The following is a 27,211-nucleotide window of genomic DNA, read 5'->3' as shown; positions in this document are numbered from 1 at the left end:
GAGAGAGAGAGAGAGAGAGAGAGAGAGAGAGAGAGAGAGAGAGAGAGAGAGATGAGCGGCCAGCCGGATGGGGCTATTTTCTACAGCCACAGGAGGAAGACGGTAGCAAAAAAAACTGACATGTTTCCTGTAAATAAAAAGAGATGTGTAGCCATCATTGTTTTGCCAACAAAAGATGTGTGGATGTTTGTCTTTCTCCGACACCCGTTTTTCTTTCTACAACATTATCCTGTTTTTTTGTAATGTTTTTTTTTAAAGACAGAACTGGATTCATTCAAAAGAAATCAGTCATTGGTAAATAGGTAAAAATCTATACAGCAAAAAAATAAAAAATAAATCAAATAAAATTCAGATCTCCTGACGGCTTCTCTCAGGCCACAAAGCTAAAGCTATCACACATGACTTGCCACACGTGTTGTTTCCACGCCACATCCTTCCTGTTGCATATTTAAGCAGTCCTATCACAACTCCCAGGAAGAGTTGTATTGTCTACACGCTCCAGGAAATGGCATCTTTCACAGGTGGTAGAGTGTGACATCCACGTAATGCAGGCTTAATGTGTGTGTCAACACACTCTGTATTTAGCAACGAGACTCTGCTGGAAGGAAGATCCTCATATCCTGCATCATCACGGTGCTGTGACGTGACCACTGTCCTTCCTCACTAGACGGTTATTTTGAGAATCTGGCTTTCTGTGAAGTTTGTTGTGAAGCTAAACTCGGATGAAGGAAATAAACAAGTCGGTAATACACTCTGTCCCCGCTTCCCTATAGCATAGAAGAAATACCTCTTATTGTTTACACTTAAGCTTACACTGAAGTGTTGGGTGTTGAGCCTCATGAAATGACCTTATATTCCATCTCACAGAAATTAATTCCCTTGAAAATCTGACATTAAATGACAAGCAGAAGTATTCTCTCAAAACTGGTGCTCACTGTTGAAGTACAGTACATCCTTTATTACATGTCTTTAACATGAAAATTGAGGTGTATGTAAAAGTAGGTAAGAAAACATGCACACTCTGGGAAATTATACACACTAAGGTACAAAAGATCCACCCGGAAAGCACAGTACAATTTGTAGTGATCCATGAGCAGGATCAAGCGCTTACTAAATAAAAAAAATAAAATAAATAAAAGATAAATGAATGAATGCTGGAGATTTCATTAAAATTTCTAGATGTTGATAACATATTCAATTTAATTTATTCCAGTATTAAATGTAAACTTTGTTCCCTCAATAATGACAGAACAAACACAACGATGCCACACCCCTTAGTTCATAATGATGTTGTGACATGAAGCCTAATATCAATCCACAATCAGAATCAGGTTTATTTGACCAAGTGTGTTGACACACACAAGGAATTTGGTGGCGGCTGTTGGATCTAATGTGGGGTACATTGGTAAAGATGTATTACTGCTGTCAAGACTATAATAAAAGTAAATACAGTAATGTGTTATACACACATATATAAATATTTTTACTTCACATTTTTAGAGAAATATCTGTTTACACTGAGGATGATCTCGAAAGCTTGAGGAAACTTTGTAGCCTGCATGTCAAGGTCAAAACTTCTGAAAAATGATTAATGCTTTTCCCCAACCGATGAAGACAACATAAAAAAGTGTCAAACTAGAAAGTTCTAACACACAACAATATCAAAACTTGTTTCCATTTTTCAGCTATCAGTTTTCCACAGATATTTTACCAAGCCAGAGTGTTACACTATAACTTCAGAAGATGAGTTCATTGGACCATAATATTCTGAAACATGTGATAAATGTTTTTGGCAGCAAGACCTGGGATCACAGAAACCAAAATAATGTCGTCAAAATGGACAATAAGCAGATAAAACTATTTAAAATATCCATATACCGCCATCTTGTGGTCTGTTTATATAAACACAGTGTTACGTCACGTCCTCGATTTGTACTGCGCTTGCGCGGTCGTTCGACGCATGCGCACTCGGATACCGGCGTTTCAACCGTTTTATTCGTGTTACAGAAACAACATGGACAAAATGCTGCAGTTCATGAAACTAGTAGGACAATTAAAGGTATGAAATTTATAGATTATGTGTACAGAATCAAAATGTGTGCCTTTAAGGCAAGTCTGACTGACTTATTTTATGCCTCAGTCACTACTGACTTTTGAAAAATTGACTGAAATCTAAAACTGTCATCTAAACATTAATCTAAAGTCTGGGCTAGAAAGCAGTCATCCTCAGCCTCACTACTTCATACCATTCTGTGTGTTTTACTCATTTTCTTATAACAAAACTTCATCCTCTTTAAGACATGAGTCAACAGCAATAAATTAACTCATCTTGCTTTCTTTTTATCTTTGAAAGACACCTGAAATAAGCAGCTGTTAGAAATATTAAGCACAATTCACATGACTTAAAACAATGCTCAGAGGCCCGCACACATTACTGTGAGCGTGATCAGTATTGGATCAGTATTGGATCAGTATTGGATTAGTATTGGATCAGTATTGGATCAGTATTGGATCAGTTTTGGATCAGTATTGGATCAGTATTGGATTAGTATTATGTACTGGATGATGATGATGATGCCCATAGCTTGGGATCCGTAAGTCCCTGAATGTTAATTATCTACTCTGTGTGTGTGTGTGTGTGTGCGTGCGAGAGATTTGTTTCTACCCTAACATTTTACCCTTTTCACATTTCAGAGTGTGCCAAGGACTGGTTGGGTTTACCGGAACGTTAAGGAACCTGAAAGTGTGTCTGATCACATGTACAGGATGGCAATGATGGCACTAACACTCCAAGACACCAGTTTAAACAAAGAGAGGTGAATGAGTGCTCGCTTTCTCTGTGGTCAGTTTAGAGCATGCAGCACACATCGATAGAGGATTTGTGTCTTGAACACTGTGCTCTAGATTAAGGACACTCATTAATTTAACATTACTTTTCCAGATGCATGAAGATGGCTTTAGTTCATGACCTAGCTGAGTGCATTGTAGGAGACATCGCTCCAGCCGACAACATCAGCAAAGCTGAGAAACACAGAAGAGAAAAGGTGTAGATCGGATTTTTATTTATTTATTTTTTAAATACTCAGTTACTTCGCGCCACATGAGAGTCAATCATCAGCCGTACTTTCTGGCCTTCTTACAAGTATCCTTGTTCTACTCTTTCAGGAGGCCATGGTTCGCATTACTGGCCTGCTACCTGAAGATCTACGTAAAGAGCTGTACCAGTTGTGGGAGGTTCATGGACATCTAATGAGACATCTCTACACTAACCACTACTGGTATATATTGACCATTTTTGTGGTGACAGCAGCCCTGTTTGTTTCCTCTTTCTACAGGAGTATGAGAATCAATTGAGTCCTGAGGCTAAATTGGTGAAGGAGCTGGACCAGCTGGAGATGATTCTACAGGCTCATGAGTATGAGGAGCTGGAGGGCAACCCAGGAAGACTGCAGGAGTTCTTCATCTCCACTGAAGGTTTCACCACATTCCCTATCATTTATGAATTAGGCAATTGGTTTGATTATTTTTGTATTTCTTACTTTTTTTATTGTATAATCATAAACCAAACATTTGTAGTTCCATTTTGGTAATCTTAAGTAGTTGTTATTTATTTTTTTTTACAGACGGATATGTCTTATTTAAGGTTGTTTAATGTTTACTCATTTTCATTAACTTTTTACAGTCCAAAAAAAGTTCTACTAGCTTTTTACTCATAGGAAGAAACAAATTATATATATATATATATATATATATATATATATATATATATATATATATATATATGTCAATTTAAATACATTTAAATTTTTCAAAATTAATGGAATTGAGGGTATTTTACTATCAGATATGTCATTCATTCATTCATTCATTTTCTACCGCTTATCCGAACTACCTCGGGTCACGGGGAGCCTGTGCCTATCTCAGGCGTCATCGGGCATCAAGGCAGGATACACCCTGGACGGAGTGCCAACCCATCGCAGGGCACACACACACACACACACTCTCATTCACTCACGCAATCACACACTAGGGACAATTTTCCAGAGATGCCAATCAACCTACCATGCATGTCTTTGGACCGGGGGAGGAAACCGGAGTACCCGGAGGAAACCCCCGAGGCACGGGGAGAACATGCAAACTCCACACACACAAGGCGGAGGCGGGAATCGAACCCCGACCCTGGAGGTGTGAGGTGAACGTGCTAACCACTACGCCACTGTGCCCCCCCAGATATGCCAATTTTTAAAAATTAGATTGAATATGTAAACTGTAAGATAAGAACAACTCAAGATATACGATCAAACACAGATGTATATGCATATATATTCTCCTCTGAAACTGAAAGATAGTATCAAATATTAGATTTTACAGTACATAGTTTTTTTATGAAACCCTAGGCATTAGATATTTGCCTTTGCTGTCTTGATCAATATCACACAATTGTCAGTAGACATTAGTGACATTTCATATGTAGCAGTTATAATACATTTCTGGAACTGATGTATTAAAAGCAATTTCCTGTTTGCCACAGGCTGTTTCCATCACCCAGAAGTGGTATCACTGGTGAAGAGCATAAATGAGGAAAGAGCACTTCACATGACTGTGTCTTCATCAGAGAAAACAGAAGAACAAAAATGCCACACACCAACGACAGACTCCCCATGACTGTATGATGTACTGTACATTTTTATTATTGTTATAGTTCATATTTCATCTTCATTACACCTGTCCGTATTTACTCAGTGCAGACTGTTCTGATAATGCTGTTGTCTGACAAGTGATAATTGTTGTTACTGTTGATTTTTTTATTGAAATATAAAAAAGCTTTTACAATATTTAATTTTACTATGGTTGTGTTAACAAAAGAAAATGCTGTTAAAATGTTCACTCTTAACCTGAAAGAGAAAATAAAAAATTGTACAAAAGTAAATTATTAGTTTTATTATAAGTAGTGACTAAGAAACACGTATAGTGATGTTTATACAACACACTGCATTTACAGCATTGCTCATTTATACAACTGAGCAATTGAGGGTTAAAGGTAGGGTGTCCGATGTTTGAAAGCCAATGTTGACGTATGAAATCACCAGAGCCCCTAATGTAATTGGATCCCACCCCTGTACTGATAGCCCCGCCCACACATGCATTTGTAACCCAGGCAACTAATGGAAAGAAATGTCTTTATCATAGCTGAAGGGAAGAACAATACGACTGCAGGTAAACAAACAAGCAAAAATGACACACAATCATGTAAAGGACGGCATATATTAGTTCTGTGAAACAAAGCAAAACCAACGTTCTCACCTATCGAGAAGGAAAAAGCAGCCTCGGCAACTTAAGGACTTGCTGCTAAGAAACTGTTTATTCTGATGTTGCTGCACGTAATATTGTTTGAACATTCAGTATTCACACAGTATATACACTGGTCGGTCGGCGCTGTTTCTGTTTACTGTTTATTGTCCCTTGTGTATTCTATTTTTTGTACTTTTTGTATTGTCTTGTAACTTTGTGTCTGCACTGTCTTTTGTCCTGCACTGTCTTGTCTGTCTTGTTTGTCTTGTCCTGCACTGTTTGCACCAAGTTGCACAGTTGCACTTTATGTGACTAGGACTACTTACAAGTCCTTAGCCCTGTCTTTGTTTTATGTAGCACCATGGTCCTGGAGAAACGTTGTCTCATTTCACATTTCCTAGATAAAATGTATACTTTTACTCGGATATATTTCCACTAAGCAGGGGTGGTTCTAGGATTTCACCTTTAGGGGGGTTTAGCCCTCATTGAGAATATAAAACAAGAGGAGTTTTATATTATATATTACATAGTAAGCCAAAAGTTATGGTATTATTTGCAATGGGAAAAGTGGACACCACAATTTTATGCATGATGTAATGATGCCAGTCTTGAATCAAATCAGTTCATGTATGTGTGCATTCTCTACAAACAGTGTGTCCAATGAATGCAGTCATTAATAAAAATATTCACAAGACAAAGACCAAATCAATAAATGTTATTTTTATTTAGTATTGAATGGATTGTTTGCATTAATATTTTGTTTGTGCTATCATAAGAATAAGAATAGTGTAATAAGAATAGTGAAATTTCACTGCTTTTGGTTGCCGTCTTTGCAGCTTTCCGCCGATTAACGTTATAGATAAATGCCTATAGCTCTGACTGCGCGTGCACGCTGCGCGTGCCTGTGCTTCTCCGTTCAAATAAAGCAGACGGCTGATGACGCACTATTGAAAGACTACAACGCACGCGCGTAAAAGCAAAGTAAAAAAAATCGCTCTTGGATCAAACTGATAAATAATTTTCTTTCCCATCGACGACACGTCCTGCATTTTAACGTAATTTTTATTGTTTATTTTTTAATTTTGAAATTATACTTTTAGTTTTAGGGTGGCTGAGATCACAGACAGGGGGGCTGGAGCCACCCTAAAAAGGTCTAGAACTGCCCCTGCAGTTTCTTCGTTACTCGTTACCAGAGCCGATCGGCCCTATACGCTCACTACGCAAGTTGCGTAGGGCCCCGCAAATTACGCAGGGCCCCGCCTCCCCCTGCCTCATTTTACAGCGCGTGTTAATGTTTACTGTGTAGATGACAATATGAAGCGGAGCTGTCCATCTGGCCATGAAAAGAGAAAAAAGAAACAGAATGAGAGTGAAATGCAATCAGGTAAACTTGTGTTCTCTTCAAATTTGATGTCAGCAAGAGCAAATAACAGTAAAGTTCAGTTGATGTGATTCTGTCTCTAGTCTCTATCTGACTAGCTACATTAGCTGTGCAGTGCTGCCATGCATCTCTTGGCCTGTCTGTCTGTCACACAACAATTTATTGCGTGAACATTCGCGTGAATAAACGCCCAAGGGCAACGGTGTTTATAAACGGCAGCTCGATGACCGCGCCGCGCTTGAACATGCGTTCATATGCGCGTGCAATCGTGCACGAAATGACGCGCGCTTTCCAGCAGCATCTGTGTGGGGACCAGTACAAAAAGTAGCGTGATATCACTCCTAAATGACAATGTACATATATATATATATATATATATATATATATATATTAATAATAATAATAATAATTCTATATTATTTTGTTATATTTTATTATTTTCTGCTTATTTATGATAATGTTAATATTCACTTTAAATTCAATTGCTAATATTCAACTCAAAATTCTATTTAAAATATTCCATTCACTAAAGATTTGTTTATACCTCATTCAATTTTGTATTGTTTTACTCTTTGACCGAGAGATGGATTTCTTTAAGGAGGGAGGTTTGTACTGGGAGCAGTGAGGTGTCAAGTGTGAATGTGTGGCAAATGGTTTACATGGCTCACAGGTCAGGTAGGAGGGCTGGCCCCTTAGCAGAATTTTGCTTAGGGCCCCAGGGAGGTCAGGATCGGCTCTGCTCGTTGCTACAAAATAAAATCAGAAGAAATGTGTGCGACTGCAATAAGTGAGGTTTAGCGAATCACTGCTCCTAGATTGCATTACGCACGTCCGCATGCTCTACGGAGAAGCACAGGCACACGCAGCGTGCACGCGCAGTCAGAGCTGGAGGCATTTATCTATAACGTTAATCGGCTGAAAGCCGCAAATACGGCAACCAAAAGCAGTGAAATTTCACTATTCTTATTACCAGAGTTGATAGAACAAACAAAATATTAATGCAAACAATCCATTTTTTGCATTTTGCATTGCACCCGGCTGGCACGGTGGCTTAGTGGTTAGCACATTCGCCTCACACCTCCAGGGTCGATTCCCGCCTCCACCTTGTGTGTGTGTGGAGTTTGCATGTTCTCCCCGTGCCTCTGGGGTTTCCTCCGGGTACTCTGGTTTCCTCCCCCGGTCCAAAGACATGCATGGTAGGTTGATTGGCATCTCTGGAAAATTGTCCCTAGTGTGTGATTGCGTGAGTGAATGAGAGTGTGTGTGTGCCCTGCGATGGGTTGGCACTCCAGGGTGTATCCTGCCTTGATGCCCAATGACGCCTGAGGCACAGGCTCCCCGTGACCCGAGGTAGTTCGGATAAGCGGTAGAAGATGAATGAATGAATGATCTGGTCTTTGTCTTGTGAATATTTTTTATTAATGACTGCATTTATTGGACACACTGTAGAGAATGCACACATACATGAACTGATTTGATTCAAGACTGACATCATGCATAAAATTTTGGTGTCCACTTTTGCCATTTAATAATACCATAACTTTTGGCTTACTATGTAGTCATATAATATATAATATAAAACTCTTCTTGTTTTAAATTCTCACTGAAATAACAATATTGTGCAATATTATGCTTTTTGTACAATATATAGCAGTAGTGTGTTTTATATATATATATATATATATATATATATATATATATATATATATATATATATATATATATATATATATATGATGTGATGACTGAGAGTTCTGATAATGCAGTACTTACAGATATGAAGCAGTGAATATAATTATGGTGAGTTGTTGATCAGGGTGTCTGGGGAAAGAAACTGTTTTGTGTCTGGCAGTCTTAGTAAGCAAAGTTCTGTAGCGCCTGCCAGAAGGGAGGAGCTGAAAGAGGTTTTGTCGAAGGTGTGAAGGTCAGTAGTGATTTTTCCTGCCCGGTTTCTGGTCCTTGTGTCATACAAGTCCTGGGGGTGGGCAGGGGGCACCAATAATTTTTTCTGCTGTTTTTACTGTGCTTTGCAGTCTGTTCCTGTCCTGTTTTGTTGCTGCACCAAACCAGATGGTGATGGATGTGCACAGGACAGATTCAATGACTGCAATGTAGAACAGCATCAACAGCTCCTGTGGCAGACCATACTTCCTTAATTGGCATAGAAAGTACATCCTCTGCTGGGCCTTTTTGATGATGGAGTTTATGTTGCACTCCCATTCCAGGTCTTGGGAGGGGTCTTTCCTATAGTCCAATATCATCTCCACAGTTTTGAGGGTGTTTAGCTCTAGACTGTTCTGACTGCACCAGCCACTTCACCTGTTGTTTCCTGCCTGTCAGGAAGCTGGTGATCCAGTGACAGATGGAAGGGGGTATAGTGAGCCTTAGGAGTTTGGAGTTTAGAATTTCCGGAATTATAGTATTAAAAGCTGAACTGAAGTCGACAAACAGAATCCGGGCATATGTCACTGGGCAGTCCAAATGTTGCAGAATGTAGTGCAGTCCAATGTTGACTGCGTCGTCCACTGATCTGTTTGCACGGTAGGCAAACTGTAGGGGATCCAGCATCTGTTTCAGTCTTTAGGTGGGCTAATACCAGCTGTTCAAAGGTCTTCATAACGATAGATGTCAGAGCGACAGGCCTGTAGTCATTCAGTTCAGTGATGGAGGGTTTCTTGGGGACCGGGATGATTGTGGAGAGTTTAAAGCAGGAGGGGACTTCACACAGCTCCAGTGATCTGTTGAAGGTATGAGTGAAGACAGGAGCCAGTTGGTAAGCACATGCTTTGAGACAGGAGGGGGAGACCCCGATTCACATCCTTTTCACAAATCATGAGTGCAACTTGAGTGCTGGGAGGAGTTGTTAATGGGGTTCCCAGAGGTGTAATGTCAGTCATTGGGCTGGGTTGGATAGGAGGTGTGAAGGTGTTATTCTCAAACCTGCAGTAGAAGGTGTTGAGGTCATCAGCCAGGTCTTTGTTTGCTTCAGTTGGGGGTGGGGGGTGGGGGGGGGGACTCTTTTAGTTTGTGATGTCTTGCAAGCCTTTCCACACTGATGCAGAGTTGTTATCTGAAAACCTGCTTTTCAGCTTTTTTTTAGAGTAGCTTCGTTTGGCTATTCTGATCTCCTTTGTCAGTAGGTTCCTGGCCTGCTTATACAGAGTTTTGTCATCCCCTCTGTATGCATTAAAATGCATCAAATCATGCAGATACAAGACAAGCGCTTCAGTTCATTTTCACATCAAACATCATAGAATGTGTCAATTATGTGATCTCAGTCACCATGTCATAGTACTTTGAGTATTTCAGAGAACATGAAGAATGTTGTGAAAATTAAAATAACATTTAGTGAGTAACAGCTCAACATATCTTCATTCTGAAATGCATTGATGACCAGAGGTCAGAGGAGATTGAGCTGGCTGTGAGCAGAAAGGTTTCTGGTCTATGAGCAGACGACTGCATTGGGTTCCACTATTGTCCACCAAGACGAATGGATGAAACACCAGTGTTTAATGAGCCACAGCTCAAAACAAAGACAACACAATTGCAATCGTTTGATGTAGAATGCATAATAAGAATATTTTATTTTATTTTTATGCACTGAAGAAACAATCACAGAGGAGCAGCAGAGAATTTCTCCAGGTGAAAGTTACCTGGTACTGTTTCTAGTCCACCTTAGGAATTTATTTCATATATAGAGTAAAAAAATTTAAAACAGCTACGTCCAACATACACACACACAAGAAAAAAACAAGCGGACCGGTAGATGGGAAAGTTGATGACCTGGCCATGTGTCCCAACATTTGTTTTCTTACAATAATGTTTTCCTCCCCAGACACAGCCTTTTTATATTTTATTTTATATAACAATATTAACAAAAATACTCAACAGGGATTTAAATAAAGGTCTTGAAACAAATCATGACCTCATGATCTGAAATCACTTGTAATGTAATTCGTTTGCCGGGTGTGTTTGGATGCTGTGGGTTTATTTTATTTCTTGAGGTATCAGGATATTGTTTTAATAGTTAATAGATTTTATAGATTTCTTCTGAATTCTGCTTTTTTGTATTAGGTTGGTTTTAGTGCCACTTTGACAAAACATCTGTCACACTAATAACTCTAAACCAGAATTAGAGTACTTTTTAAAAATAAAGTCTAAAAATAAGCACAAAACATACTGAAATCATACTTTGTTTGGGATGGTGAAAATAATAATAATTTTCTACCTTAAGGCATTGAGCTAGAAGCCAAATGTACAGTATGAGCTTATACAAAAACTAAGAAATTTTTAAAACTAAACAAATTGAAACACTGGAGGCTCACTTCAAGCCTTAACAACAAATATTATATTTTAGTAATATTGCCTGGTTTGATGCTTATCAGTTTTGACCAGCATTTGTTTAAGGCTTCAACAAGGAAAATGCATTTTATTGCAAAACCTTATGGGTACATTTTGGTCATTCCATATGGATTTCGAACAAGCCTCACCTGACCATTAATCATTGTAGTTTATCCTAAGGTGAACTGTTTTGGGGATGTTAGAAAAGAAAAAAAAAAACAGCCAAAGTGAAATGTTTGGCAATGTTTGGTTTCTTCAGTCTGGACTTCAGGAAGTCTTTCCTATGGAGGCAGTGTATCCTCCTGACCACAGAGGGGTGCCAGAGCTCCATCTCCAGTCTTGTAGCAGGCTGTAGATTTCTTAACAAATTTATGTCCGGCCTTATTAGCACTCCTTGTTTTCACTCAGGTTGTTAGCAGAGGCTGAAGGAATGTTGTTTTGAGCACTGGCCTTAGCTGCTGATGAGAGCACATCCTCGAAATTTCCTCCACTAGCACTCCCGCCAACCTTTGACTGCTCAGATGGAAAAGAAAGACAAATAAGGACCATGTTTAGGTTCAAAACATTGCAAAAAATGGTGTTTGATTGGTATACATTCAACATTTCTTATTGTATTGTGCCTGGTAAAAGATCACACTGCAAAGAAAAGCAGATCCTGCTAGGAAAGAATTAAAGGGGATATATTTTCTGATTTGTTAGGTTTTGGGTTCAAATTGCTAAGTACAATGCCTGGTTCCTCTCAAGGTTTCTTTCTCTCTATCTAAGGGAGTTTTTCCTCACCACAGTCACCTCAGGCTTGTTCATAAGGGATAAATACAAACACATTTAAAAATAAGTCTAATATAAATTATATATAGTATAATATTAATTTTCATGTATTATATTTCTTATGTCCATTGTTAAAAGTGCTATACAAATAAATCTAAATTGATGTGAATTGTTCTGGGAATTTGGGTACAAAGACAGAGTTGACTGAGAGCACTATTTGTATATACTAGTGAGGTGTACAATAAGCATTTCCTACACAGGAACAGATGTATAGAACATTCATAATGAACTCTAAATTCAACACATTTGAAAATCAGCATCTGATTTAGTAACCTTTAGTCTCTGTATTTGTTGAAACTAATCTCAGAGCTGCTGTTATAGAAAATGAATCAACACTGTCTGACCAATCAGATTTTAGAATTCAAAATTGCTATGATTATATGTATAATTACTTGTATATTTACAAATTAAAAAAAAATCTCTAGCTTGCTGAATAACATTTCTGACATAGCTTCCTGACATTTCTTATTACTCACACAGTCAGAAATTTACATGATTGTTGGCAGGCTGCCAGCACTAAGACACATTAATGATTAACAGCAATGGATTAACAGATCTGAGAGTGAGAGAGAGAGAGAGAGAGAGAGAGAGAGAGAGAGAGATGCATTCATGGCTGACAGCACTGATGCTTCAGGATTGTCTGAAACTCAGGTCAATATTGACCAACAGCAGTCATCCACACCCTGTTTGCTTACACACACCTTAATGTTCGAAACTGTAGTTTCAACCTTCTCCTCAAAGGACTTAAAGCTCTGTGAGTTCCTGTTGACATAAAAATAAATAAATAGACATATATGATGCACACAATGCTTCACTGTATGTGCTGAAATATATTTTGTTTGGTTAAAATATCATCGTTTCTGATACTTTCATTATAATACAGGCATTTTCTAGTTTGTAATTATAGGCTATTACTTTAGTCCTGGCTAACACTTCATGCATGTCATACAAACTACTAGGCTAACCATTAGCTTGTCATATTAACACTGGGGGTGCTAGGTAAGCTAACTGTTTAACAGTAAACATGGCATACTAATGACATATCAGGGCATAAAGTGGCTAACAGATTGTATCTACTGTAAGTATCTAACAGTTAACATGTCATATTAATTAACTGGTTAATATGAACTATATACTGTACATAAATGCAAACTAATTGTCTAACAGTTCTCGTTATACTTATTAACTGTCTAATAGTTAGAATGTTATACAAACTAATTATTTAACATTGAGGGTGTCATAATTACCTGGCTAACAGTTATCATGCTATAACTAAATGAATAACAATAAGGATCTCATACTAACTCACTGGCTACCAGTTTCGACTAACAGCATATGTCTTACTAATTAACTGGCTAACAGTTAGCATGTCATAAAAAATAATTATCTAACAGTTGTTGTGTCATGCTAATTAACTGCCTATCAGCTAGCATATCAAAACAAAGGTCATCATACGTGCTAATTAACTGGCTAACAGTTAGCAACAGTTATCAATTTTTCACAGTGCAGAATTACTTTTCAACTTTAGCCATTTGGGATTTGTTTGTCTGGTTAAATAACATATATTTCAGGCTTTTTCTTAAAAACTGAACCTTGAGGGAGCACCAAGCAATGAAGAGAATGTATGGCCCATTGTTAATAGTGTTGAAAGTGCAATCTTCTTGTGTTTCTATTACAAAATTTGTTACATATTTTAACAATTACTATTTTCATTGTCAGCTCTCAACCCTGTCTTTGTGCTTCAAAGTCATAAAAAAGCCAGGCTCCTTCAGACCCTTCGTGTGTAACTCATACCCTGCTCTAAATTCAATTCAGTCTACTTCACTGCTAATCATTATGAGGAAGTGATGTTTCTGATAAACTGATGTACACTGTTTCACATTTACCTCATGGTGGGTAAGCTGACCGAGTAGCTGTCCATAGTTAGCATGGTCAGGTGAAAAAGACACACATTATCATGATGATACAGCAAAGAAATACAGCTTAGCAAACAGAACACGGCTCTCCTGCAGGTTACAGTAGTGTATTTCTTACTAAAGGCTGCTAAGTTATAAATAAGCCACATTATCAGAAGTGTGTGCTATGTACACACAGCATGTCCCAAGGACAATGTGTGTTCAGTACAACTGAACTATGTGCAGCTCTACAAAGCAAGCCAGACTCTACTCTGAGGCCTCAATATGGCTCAATATGGCTACTTAGTGAAAAAAATAATGTAAAGTTTGACTTTACATTTAACATCATATCACAGTACTCTGAAAGTAGTTCCGGCTTAAGGGCAAATCACAGGTTTGTGCTAATGAGCTTGTATAACAATATGTTATTGTTTCCATAGTAACGACTTGCACACAGGCCTTAATCTCAGTGCCAATTTAAAAAGAAAAAGCTATGTTACTAGCTAGCTATGTTAGCTATTTATTTAGAAATGGTCACTTAACAATTAAAATAACTTGATTTGGACACGAGATGAAAACCAGGCACATGGTGCTATCTTAGAATGTGACAGGAATTTTCATTAACCAGTTTGCTTCTAGTCCTCACTACTTTATTTTACTAGTTTAACAAATTTTTACAATCTTTTTTAAATAATACATTCTTTTATATATAAGTTTGATGGGTTCAACAATCAATGCAGTAGGAATGACGACACCATTAAGAAACAGGATGTTCTTTCGTATGGATGACAACATCGATTAGAAAGTAGTGACATCACTCAAAACAAGCAGGTTAGTCCACATATCTTACCCTATTGAATTGAGCCTTTCGAAGTGCAACATAAGGAAAAAAAGTAAACATTTAGACGGTTTAATCCCAGCAAACATTTACTCATTGGGTGCTTATTAACTCAATGTAATTTCACACCTTCTCAGAACACACACAAAGCATGCACAGCAGTCCAAACACTATCGAAATCCAACACTAGACTAGCAAATGTAGGTAGATAAAGGTCATAGTGAATTTTACTGAAATAAAGTCTGATGAATTATGATTTCTGGCCTCTCTCTCTCTCTCTCTCTCTCTTTCTCTCTCACTCTTTCTCTCTCCCTCTCTCTCACACACACACACACACACACACACACACACACACACACACACACACACACACACACACACACACACAAACACACAAAGACATACCTCCTGCCACTGAGTAAGTCAAGGCCAAACATGCTGAAGTAAATCAAGCAGAACAAAAGGTTTATTTTCAACACAATTCCAACATCATGGGAAAGAACAGTGTTAACAACTGTAGTAATTGTCGGATGAGAAAACAGATAATTTTCACAATTGGGAATTTTATCTGAGACAGAATACAGGAGTTTGGAACATTACTAACATAAATTCTCTTTAAAGGTTTCTCTTTGATATAGGCAGAGACTTAATAATTACATCTCAGTTTTATGGTGTTTAGATAATAACAAAAAGCTGCACTATATTAGCTGCATTTAAACAGTATTACAGTAAATATAGTATATTCAGTATCTTGTCTAACATCTAGCATGATTGATTAATAACTTATTAATTGCAAGAAAAAAGAGTTTTTAAGGGAAATAGCTACAAATATAAATGGATAACTAGTGTGTTATTTAATAAAAGAAAAATGCAAAAATTGTTGTAGGATGTTGTGGTAACTGCATTACTGTTTCCTTACACCAGCATTTTGTTGTTTTTTCACATACTCATTACCATATTTAAATGTTTGAGATCTCATATTTAAGACAAATTTGAGATTACTGGTCTCGGAAAAAGCACCTGAGAAAACAAGACACTTAAGCAGGCCACCTTTTTCTTTCCATTTGATCTCACTGCTATTTATGAGAAACTATAGACATAATAGCCTTCTGTTTAGGTTTTGACTGAGAGCTTCAAAGCTGTTTTTGGTCTCAGATGTGATTCAAATAACAGATCATTGATCCAAGTGAAAACATCACTTAGGATTTGTTTCAAGTCTACACATCATTTGAGACAGCTACTGTAACCGCTCTCGTGGCTGGGTGTTGAAAAGCATATTACAATTTTTAAAGGAACTGCATGACAGAAATCCATACAGTAATTGCATTTATTCTAGATAAACATTGGTGTAGTCTCAGCCATAGATGCTCCAACGGTATAACAGGGCTCTCAAGTTTTGAAGACAGGCAAGCGTGACATCTCCATCTGAGTTCTGCCAATGAAACTAGACCGTTTGATGTTTAGTGGTGACGTACCAAACTCTAGCCTGTGATTGTTAGAATTCTCACAAATAATTTCTTCATGACTTTCTGCATGTTTTACGTACGTATTTATGTGTTATATATAATTTTGATGTAATGAGTGAATAATTATACAAGAATATGTCTCATTGTAACATTTAATAACATAGCATTAAATTAACATAATCACACATTTGTGAGTCATTATAGACTATTATATATATATATATATATATATATATATATATATGTATATATATATATATATATATATATATACGTATATAATATCCTTGTGTTGCTAATCCTATTTACTGTATATTATTTATTTATTTTATTTTACTTTAAATTTAAATTCCATTTTTGACTATTTTTATTTGACTTTATATTTATTTGACTTTATTTTTTATAACTTGTATATTTATTTTTATAATAGTGAAATAAAATAAACATTTCACTGTATGTTGTGCCCAATCTCTGTGTATGATTGGGCATGCGACAAACAAAATTCGAATTTGAATTTAAATTAAACCAAACTAACAAAGTAAAATGCAATTGTCTCTGGTTGTGAAGCTGGCTAGGAGTCATGGAAACTTGGAGTGATGTCAATCAAGGATACTTATTAGAATATTAGGCCATGCCCAGTATAAGTGCGCTTAGAATGTCCTGATTAGTAATGTCACAAGTGTTAAATGATTTCCTAGACTATTAGGTTTAGTAGAAAATATATGACACTAATTCTGTCCAGGCCCAAGCCTTGATGCTGAATGTAGCCTGGAAAAACTGCTTATGTAACACAATCTGAGACAGACTATCTGGAGTAAAATGTTCTCGGGCATCACACAGCAGTTAGCTTGTCCTGATCAGGGGATGACTAAGGACATTATGCATTATTGTGCTGTTAACTGGAGAAAGCTGTTGCTCCTGGCTGTTCTACAAGATGGTGAAGGACAGTACAAGGAAGCAAAGCAAACGCAGGAACAAATGAAGAAGCAGGCTACAAAAAGCGAAAGCTACTATACCTCATATCTCCAAACTTTCTGCTGATGGCAGTTCCCAGGTTGCTAAAAGCTGCTGTGGTCTTCTGGCCTGCTGTGTTCAGGGTCTCTGAGGTCTTTTTATATCTGTAGATGACAAACACACACACACACAAAAATATTATTAGTCACCTGCATTTGAGAAACAAAATGTCAAGTAGTGAGACTGCTTTTCAGAAAGCTCATCAGAAAGAACTGCTTTGGTGAGCTACATAAATTCAAAAGGACCAAATAATTGGATTCTTATGATTTGGTTTGTTTTTGTTGATATATTGTGATGTGGCAAGTTCTACAGTTTAGCTGGTATGATATGGTGAGACAAAGACAAAGATTCTTGTGTTGCAAACTATTCTGTCTGACACACACTCTTTTTCAACATTTAATTCCTCCTAGGCCTCAAATAATATGTAATTATAAAATAGCTTCTTCCATTTGAAGTCTTTTATGTCCACAATAGCAACTGAGACACTGAACAATTTAATAGTTTGAGGTTTGGGTAATGATTCAGACTTAAGCTTTCCTTATTTGTTGGCTACATTAACCTCATAAGCAAGTAGAGTTCGGACTACAAATGTCTCATGGCTGATTGACTAGGCTACACAGACAGGTACAAGGAAACATCGTGTAAGACCTGGACTGTGAACTGATCCCACTGTGCTATCTGATCCTCTCCACCTCCGTCTCCTCACTATGGCACCTGCGACCTGAGACGAAGCGTCACTATGTGTAACTTTATAACTTAATAAACACAAACAGGGTCATACAGAAAGCCAGACACTGCCCAGGCTATACACACTTCAGAAGTGACACGGTTGGATTGTGGCTCACGGAATGACGTCCTTGAAAAAATGTTCAGTGGTGACAGTAGAGGTGGACAACGGGACAATATAATGTACATGCCATCATAAATTATGTCACAATACATTCATCTTCCATATCACAGGTTTTTAAAAAAATATATATATATTTTTAACAATAAATATATTGCAAACATTTTTAATAGCAGTTTCAACCTCTGATAGGAGGCAGCTGATTTGATTCGTAAACATTGTACTCAACTTGTAAAACATTTATTATTTATTAAAATGTATTATTAGATTGTAATTTTTTAATTAGTTTTAATATTTAGTTGTAATTTATATTTGTCACTTGTAATTCATTTTGAAACTAAAATTATTTATTTATTTAAATGCAACGCTACTGCATACTGTTTTAGCAAACCTTTATTTTTATCACCCCAAATTAAAATTAGTTGCATATGTTTATTGGTTACGGATTGATGGCTTGAGCTACCTTTTTTCCATCACATTTCCATTAGATTTCTTACAGCAGTATTGCTGTGTATGTGCATCAGTGAGCTTATACATGTGGTGGTCTGGGAAAACCTGTTGTATATCTATCTTGTTAAATTCTGACAAACAGCTAAAATGACAGTAACGGAAACTGAGTTTAGATACCCAGTATTATCCTGTGCTTTGACATGAATATATTAAGAAACCATGAATATACAATGTTTGCAGAGATCATAAATGGGTAATGAGTTCAACAACCAATGTGGGGTTAACCCCAGAGGCTAATAACTCTAACCCTGCTCTTATCCAAGATGTAATTTCCATAAGATTTCATCAAGCTGATAGTAAAATGGATATAATCCGGTTCATTTCAGTGTGCAATCAGATACTGGTTGTCAGAACAATTGCCATACATATGCACCATCATCATCAAAACATGGAAGTGCAACCTGTACAGACTGCAGTAGACAATAAAAAACTGGTAAAACAAAACCTAATAAGACACGAATAAGAAGAGCAGAAAGGAACCGACTCATTAATCAGTGATTAATTTACCCACCATTGTAATCATAAAGACAGATCAGATGAGTGAAGAGAGGACAAAGAGGCTCACATTCAAATGCCATGAGACATGAGTCACTTCATGTAACGATACAGAGACTGATGTGGTTCTCGCTGATAATAAGTGAGAACTCGTTTATCATTGTGAACTTATAATTCTTTAAAATGCTTTTTTTAACTGCTTAGCCTAATTTCTGATATAACGCAAAGAAGATATCTTAACCTGTTCACACTGCTTTTATTTGAACACTTTTTGCATTTTAACAGAAAAAAATCTGGCTGCATCTCATGTGGGCTGTGAGGGAACATGTGACACAGCCTTGAAATTTGTCCAAAATCCATAAGCTAAGAGGTCTGACATCCTTGAGCTGTCTTTTGAATGTGACAGACTTTATTTTGGGAGCACCAAAGCTGCCCAAGACTGCTTTTTACCTACTGTAAATAAGCCTTGTCCAAATTATGAAGAGGGGATAATTTTAATCAGATTCCACTCAGTGGATCTCCTGTGGCCGTACAGGAGTGTTACTGTTTGCTAAGTGGTCTGTGCAGAGGGTCTAGCAGCACTGATGACATCATCCCGCTTACAGACGGCTGCTGTTAACGTGTGTTTGCCCTAATGAGTATGTCCCGAGCTAGGGTTATAGATAGTTGTGTGAAAACCATACAACAAATCTAAAAACTAAAAAAAAAGCTGTCCTGTTTGTAAACAGATGGACATGTCACCTCTTAATAAGAGACCAAAAGAACCATAAAATTAAATCTGAATTTTTTGCTCCTTGGGTTCAACATTTTTTGATTAGAAATCTAAGCTCTTTTTCACTTCACTTCACATCTGAATGTAATGTATAGTGAGAAGCAGTACCTAAAAGTCTACTACGATAGAGTTTGCACCACTTTTAACAGAACCACTTTTAACACTAATGTACAAATCATTGTGAGCTAGCAAACCAGCTCACCAAGGAACAATAAAGTGAGTGTAGCTCCTTTGGGATCTATTTCCACTATGAGCAAAAATAAACCAAATATTTGTCTGTGCTTTGTCGAAAATGTCACATACTCGACATTACGTTTGTAGGCTGATTTACAGCCGGGCTGAATATTAAGTATAGCTGCACGCTTGCTTGTGTGATGTTGATAAATTACGTATTATTTTTGTTTGACATTGTCTGTGTTTTGTGTCTCTGCTATGAATGTTGGTTATGATTTTTGCGCCATTAATTAAGGCACTACCGAGTTTACAAATGTGGCATGAATGCCAACACGAACCATCTCCTTGACAATCCCATCCTGATTGTAAAACACGGTGGTGGAAGCATAATGTTATGAGTTTCTTATCGTAAGACTTAATATTCTATTATAACCCTTTCAAACTAGGAGGTGGAGTTCTAGTGGGAAGTGGTAGCTCAGTGGTTAAGTCATTGGACTACTGCTCGGTCATTGAGTAAAGTCGTTAACCCTTAAATCTCAGTTGTATCAAATGGGATCAATGGAATTTGCATAAACATTACAGCACAGTGACATTCTTTCTTCGCTTATCCAAACTTTAGAGTTTATGGTCAGAGTGCCTGGTCAGCCATGATACAGCGCCCCTGGAGCAGTGAGGTATAAGAGCCTTGCTCAAGGGCCTAACAGTGGCAGCTTGAACCCCAATCTTCCAATCAACTCAGAGCTTTAACCACTTGAGCCACCACTAAGACTTCACAACAAACAATGGTGTGCACACACAAACTAATCTAGGACTAACACAGGACAGGTGAACACAATCAGGTAACAAACTGGGACAGCACTAAAACAGAATAATAATCAAATGCACACCAAGAATATTAAACAAAAGCAGCATTAGGACTGATAGGGGGAATAAGTTACATTGAAAATGTGACCCTATTTCATGCCTAAGGTTAAAAGCTATACACTAATTACTGGCTATGCAATTTTTTTATAGCTGTGTAAAAATGGTGTGTCAATAAGAAGAAGGTTACTCACGCTGTGCTTGACTGAACATCATTCCAGCTCCTGCTTAAGTTCTCTTTCAGTTCACTTAACGTTGTCATGCCCAGCCTGTGCTTCAGCTCAGCATGATGCTTCTCTTTAGAGGCCAGAACTTGTTTCAGTGTGGCAATTTCTTCCTCCAGCTGGCAAAAGAAATACAGGTTTTTGCCTTTTAACATATCATTCAGAAATGAGAATCTCTACTCTGCTGCAGGTCACATGATTTTGTTGTTCTGTAATTTATTAAGTTAAAAAGAGGTAGCCAATATACATTAGCATTAGCATACAGCCAACTAATTTGCTAGTAAAGTGTATAAATGTACTTTACTAGCATGTGAAATGCAGTTAAAAGTGAATAAAATTTAAGCAATTAAAGTTATTCACAATATTTAAAACCTTTAAACATGAAGTGGTTGTTCCCTTTCAAGCGTTCATATTTTAACCCTTTTAACCAGTACAGCAGCATAAATCAGCTTATCAGACATTTTCAATCAGTATACTGTAAACAAATGAGTGATTTTCTAGCTGCCAGTCCAATATAAAACGAGACAAGACTCTTGGCTTTCAGTGTGAGACGTGTGCTTTTGCCTCTGTTGATGACCTTACATAGAATTTTATTGGTTGAAGGCAACGGCTACAGATTCTAGATGTTTATGTACAATCACTTGGCATATCTCAGAAAGCAGAAATAGGTCTGATATCATAATTTACTTTAAAGATAGAAACATTTGTGTGGGGAAAAAAGATGTTTTTGTTTTTTGGATTTTTTTCTATGAATCCTTTGCCACTAGTAAGCTTGATAAAAACAGAAATACTTGAACAACTATAAATTCTTTAATCCCAGAGTGACTACCTTCATATAAGCTTTATAACAATCACCACTCTGAAATGTGACATGACAAAGACAGTCAATACAGAACATGGGCACAACAAAACAGGAACGAATTCCAAAAACCGTTTCAAACTAGGAAGTGGAAGTTTCGTCAAAAAATATCAGCATTGTGAAGTAAAGCAGGAGAGTTACAGTTTATGAGCAAGTTGTGTTCATTGAGTATTGTGTTCCTGATTCTCAAAAGACTCTCTTTCATTCATGGCATTCACGAAAATTAAAGCTGTCTGTGGATGTTTGTAGTGTAGCAGGGGTGAGATTAAGAGGCTTGAGCTGCAGTTCCAGCATTGAGATGTGTCACATCACTGTAAAGAGAATTATGTTCAAACAAACACACCAAGTGACCACATTTGTTTTGGGAAAGTCAATACTGATTTGAGATTGTAGAGTCTACTTGTCCATGGGATAACTATGAATCAACAAACTAATAGCCATGACATAAAATCAGCTTGTCCCAGGTGCTCAGGTAACTGCAATATGAAAGGAAAGTGAAATAAGGAGGGTTTTCCTCTACTCTGCAACTCCATTACTGAGAATGGAAAATGTGGAAATGCTGCTTTTTGCAGTCACAACCTTCCTTATGTTAAAACTACTGCAGTTCCTGCTCTGTTTGCTCTTCTAAAATCCTCAATACAGAAATGATCTTTCAGGATACAAAAAAATCTGGATATTTACAGGATTTTGATAGATGATCCACGAGTGACCTTTCTCTTTGAGGGTCAAGGACCTTGCTCAGTGGCCAACAGTAGTAGCTTGGTGGTCCTGGGATTTGAATTCACAACCTCCCAATCAGTAGCCTATTACCTTAACCATTGAGCTATAACTTTGGTCATGTGAGGTACAACCTGTTAGCCTATCATAAGGAAGACAGACAAAAGCAAAAGTAAGTAGAATATCACCACTGAGTCAAAGTTTTACCTCAGATTTACATGGAACATCAGCTCCTAAAACTCTGATGTGTTAACTCAAAGTGAACTCCCCAGCATGGCAGTGTATTTCTATGGAAAACATGAGTAAAAGTACCTTTGTCAGCTCATTGTGCATTTCCTGTCTCTCTTCTTCTGTTATGACATTGTTCAGGTCCACATGTGAATCCATGACCTCCTCTACTTCCTCAGCTGGCTCTTTTCCCATGAGTCCTGAGACTACAGAAACACAAAAATAAAGCAGAAGTCAGTCGTTTATTGTTTCTTACATAGAAACAGTTAGTACTGAAGATCAGGATGTGTAATTACACGAAAATAGGTTTCATATAAATGTAATTCTACTGTATGAAATTGTCAGAGTAAAGAAAACATCCTACACTGCATTTACACAACAGCCAACAATCATGATGTCACAAAAATCATCATCTGTTGAATGTAAACATCTCGTTTGTTTTAAAGCTTATGTTTTAGGATTTTCTTACACCTACGGTTGATCATCTGAACTTTTTCCTAAAAAAATCCAGCCCAGATCTAATTCATTTTAATTGTTCACACTATGTAGTGCCACTTATTTAGAACAAGCCTTATGTCAACAACTCTAAGGAAGAAGCCTCTATTTTGATTTTTGGAGAAATAGACTCCATTTTACCAGAAACCCAGCAGGTATTTTTAAGGTCATTGCAACTGGATGGTGATTAAATAGGAGATTAATACAGACTCTAATGAGAATAAAGGTGAAGTAGAGCACTCCATGCTCAATCACAGAGTACAATGTCTATCAAACAGGTCACTCTGCTCTCAAATTAAAGTTTGGTTGATGAATACCTTTGAATACTGATTCTGCAGGACAAATTTAAGGAGTATTACAAGCAGTAATTTCTAAACTACACCAGAAGGCCATGGAGTTAAATGAACAGTGTTGATTCTGGCATTAATGAAGGGTTGAGTAAAAGAGTAAACAAATCATTCAAGTGATTTTCAGTAACTTCTGTAAATTACTACCCAGTGAGTCGTTCAACCTAACCAATGATCATTTATAACTACTGAGTGATAAACATACACTTTACTCCAGCGCTTTAGGCAACGATTAAGCTGCCAACAAAAGTAAGGTCACTGACACTGTAGTATCAGGAAGCAGAAATCTCACCACATCATTGCATCATCTCCAATCTGGGGGGATTATGGGACAGGATTTAATTTATTGCTGGATTTGCACAAATGGTTTGCTGTTTTTGCACAAATCCTAACATTATCTCTGGGACCTGCTGCTAAGAAACTGTGTTCATTCTAGTATAACTGCACGCAATATTGTCTGAACATACAGTATTTACACTGGTTGGCACTGTTTCTGTTTATTGTTTTTGTGTATTGTCTTTTTTGTATTATTTGTATTGTCTTGTAACTTTTCGTCTGCACTGTCTTTTGTCCTGCACTGTCTTGTCGGTCTTGTTGTCTTGTCCTGCACTGTTTGCACCAGGTTGCACAGTTGCACTTTATGTGGCTAGGATTTACTTACTAAGTCCTTAGCCCTGTCTTTAGCCCTGTAGCACCACAATCCTGGAGAAACGTTGTCTCAATTCACTGTGTACTGCAACAGCTATATATGGTTGAAATGACAATAAAAGCTTCTTGACTTGATTTGACTTGGATGTGCGCATCAAGATATGAATCCGTGATCAGTTTTTATCAGATTCTGATGCAAGGACAAGATTGAAACACATTCTTCTCCTAACACAATGCTGAAAGACCTACCTGCATGCAGTTCATCTTCTTCATCTTCATTTGATTAGCAAAAAAGAAAACAAACTGACATGGTCTACAGTGTAAGGATGACGTAAGCAAGCAGAACTTATATGTGCGTAAGCACAAACTGAGTCTATGCCTGATTCTAATGTCATGCAAATTTAACACAACACAGAGGAACACAATAGAAGACACTCTGTTCTAAGTGTGTCTGCACAAAAACACACCACATTATCAAACTTCATGCAGAACAGCTATGGGAATAACTATCAGCATTTCAGAAGAAGAAGAAGAAGAAGAAGAAGAAGAAGAAGAAGAAAAAGAAGAAGAAGAAGAAGAAGAAGAAGAAGAAGAAGAGACAGAGTTTAATAATAACTTGACTTAAAATGCTTAGTGATTTTTAAAAACAGGTCACACTCATGTTATCCAGAAGTATTCATTAGTCAGCTGTTACAAGGAATCTGACAAGGAAGGAGAGGTGAATTTTGTTGTTGTCAAATCCATAGTTAGTTCTATTTAAGTTTAACTTGTTATAAGTGTCTTATAATAATTATTTGTAATATTTTGACAGTTTGTACACAGTTTTGTTTCAGCTCCATACTCTTTAACTTTCCACCTAATTCATGTACACCTTGCTCCACTCCTAAGATCTCTAATGCCATACACCTAGTCCCTCCCTCTCATCACTCTGCCCAAATCAACATTTCTATTGCTATACACCTGTTTCCTTCCCCCTCAGCATTTTGGTAGCAATACACCTGGTTCCATCCATTAAGTCTTTCTACATCTTCCCCATTTGGCTCAACACAACCTTTTCTGGCTCCACCCTCTCTGTTAACCACGCCTTCTGTAGCTATGGGTGTGGCTGTGTCCTCCTCAGTAGAGATACACGTAGCTCCGCCTATCCATGCAATCTGACCTAGCGACTCATTCCGCCTAATCTCCTTTGAAGAATATATACCTGACTCTGCCCCTCCTAATCTCTCCCTAGTCATCCATTTACTGTCTGTAGCTATACATCTAATTCTTTACTTTTCAGATGTTTTGAGCTATACACCTGACTCCGCCCCTTTCTAAGCTCTCTGTAGCTACCTCGTTGATCCTTAGCTCTCTGGCAAACAATATATACAACAAAGAATGACTGTCAGTTTGGCAGAAAATCATCAAGCATAAAAAGTACAACACCAAGACTGTAAATTATGTAAATGTGTAGTCTTATTTGTGATATCAGAACCTGAACTCAAAACCAAATTTAAACAAAGAAAATGTGGTCGGATTCCAAAAGGCTAAAACTGTGCTGAAACCCTGCCCTGGAGCTTAACCTAGAAATTTTAAGACGAAGGGTGACTCGTCTAAATGTTGTGAAAGTTAGACTTGATTATATGTTGAAAGAGATTGTGGTTACTGTTCCAAATGCATGAGGTATATGAGCATGGATTTGTCATAAAACTCATTGTTTTTATAAAATCTGTGAAATCTCACAGGGATTACTGGGATTTGATCTCACACCTTTCTGACTATGTTGAGAGTGAATACTTCCACTTATGGTTGTGTGAAATGACAGATGTATACTGCAAAGTCACACACACACAGACACAAATATTCATAACCATAACATTCATCACAAGCTGTTTTTTCTTTCTTCTTATTCATCATTTTTTCATCATCTTACCGCATTCGTCTTCTTCAGGGGTCAGAATGCTAGAAGCCAGCTCTGTCAAGGTTATAAACATGCAGAAACATGGCAACACACAGGCTTCAATATAACCTTTAAAGACAGGATTAAGTGCCAGACATTTTACACACAGCTGCACTCTTTAACCAAGTCACAAGATTTCAGCTGTTTGGGCTTGAGTGAGTGAAATGGCCTTGAGTCAAGCATATGGTACTCTAAACCACATCCATAAAGACGTGTAAGCTAAAATAAGATGCAGCAGCAATCAGCTGGGATAAAATAGCCAGAAATCCCATGAACATGGTTAGGTGAATGTTTACAAAAAAAAAAAAAAAAAAAAAAAGCTTAAAACTGGTATGCATTAGGCATTCAATAAAACCTCTTAAACACAATAAAATGTCTGAGCTAAAATGTCTGAGCACTTGCATGCATTGTAAACCCAAAGCAGTATTAATAATGACCAACCTCTTTACATACAAACCAGAAACTGAATCAATTAAAAGCTATTTTATTTAACAGTAATATAACCTACATTACAGAATACAAATAGAAAAGAAAAGCTAAAGCTCACCTTGCTGTCTGTGCTCCATGTCACTGCAATAAAATGACTGTTTTCAGGTTGCAGAGCCAGCAATAACTCTATTTTAGTGGAGTTAAAATCAGCCCGTTTAACTCAGCTCTACTCCTACATTTAACTCCGGTTGCCAAATCACCTCTACGGAACCCTGTTACTTACTACGGAAGTAACAGGGTTGCCAGGTTGGAGTATATATATATATATATATAAATATTTCATGTTATTGAATGAATATAAACTAAAATTAACACCTGAAAATATTTATTATTATTTATTCATTATAATAATATATTATAATAAATATATATTTATTTATATTTATTATTAATATATTGTTCATAAATATTATTTAAATAACAATAAAGAAATATCATTTTCATCATATATTATTTATGTATTATGGAAAACACATGGTGTTTCAAGCGTTAGATGTTTGAATAGATTCACCCATGAATGAATGCATGATTTATAAAATATTTATATAGTT

The 27,211-nt window shown here is 37.1% G+C and overlaps 2 protein-coding genes across 5 annotated transcripts; one reads left to right on the top strand and one right to left on the bottom strand.

Annotated features, from left to right (window-relative positions):
* Positions 1-1,948: 1,948 nt before the first annotated feature.
* hddc2 (HD domain containing 2) lies at positions 1,949-4,930 on the top strand. The gene is made up of 6 exons (XM_060864970.1): positions 1,949-2,059; positions 2,695-2,816; positions 2,942-3,044; positions 3,166-3,234; positions 3,336-3,474; positions 4,532-4,930. The coding sequence occupies exons 1-6, from the start codon at positions 1,961-1,963 to the stop codon at positions 4,663-4,665; spliced, it is 666 nt and encodes a 221-aa protein (XP_060720953.1). The 5' UTR covers positions 1,949-1,960; the 3' UTR covers positions 4,666-4,930.
* Positions 4,931-10,226: 5,296 nt separating this feature from the next.
* tpd52l1 (tpd52 like 1) lies at positions 10,227-26,857 on the bottom strand. Of its 4 annotated transcripts, none has more exons than XM_060866233.1 (9): positions 26,719-26,857; positions 22,827-22,948; positions 20,909-21,057; positions 17,058-17,159; positions 14,981-15,013; positions 14,588-14,602; positions 13,729-13,755; positions 12,544-12,604; positions 10,227-11,527 (listed from the first exon to the last, which is right to left on the bottom strand). In XM_060866233.1, exons 1-9 carry the CDS (start codon positions 26,735-26,737, stop codon positions 11,399-11,401), a joined length of 657 nt encoding a protein of 218 aa, XP_060722216.1. In that variant the 5' UTR covers positions 26,738-26,857; the 3' UTR covers positions 10,227-11,398. The 4 variants fall into 4 exon arrangements, with proteins under 4 accessions (XP_060722216.1, XP_060722214.1, XP_060722217.1 ...); XM_060866231.1 differs by lacking the exon at positions 26,719-26,857 and adding an exon at positions 26,145-26,220; XM_060866234.1 differs by lacking the exons at positions 14,588-14,602; positions 14,981-15,013; positions 26,719-26,857 and adding an exon at positions 26,145-26,220.
* Between the last annotated feature and the right edge of the window lie 354 nt (positions 26,858-27,211).

Source organism: Tachysurus vachellii, chromosome 3 (assembly GCF_030014155.1).
Source record: "Tachysurus vachellii isolate PV-2020 chromosome 3, HZAU_Pvac_v1, whole genome shotgun sequence".
Classification (NCBI taxonomy): Eukaryota; Metazoa; Chordata; class Actinopteri; order Siluriformes; family Bagridae; genus Tachysurus; species Tachysurus vachellii.
The sequence above is the reverse complement of the archived record's forward strand: the minus strand, read 5'-3'. Positions and strand labels throughout refer to the sequence as shown.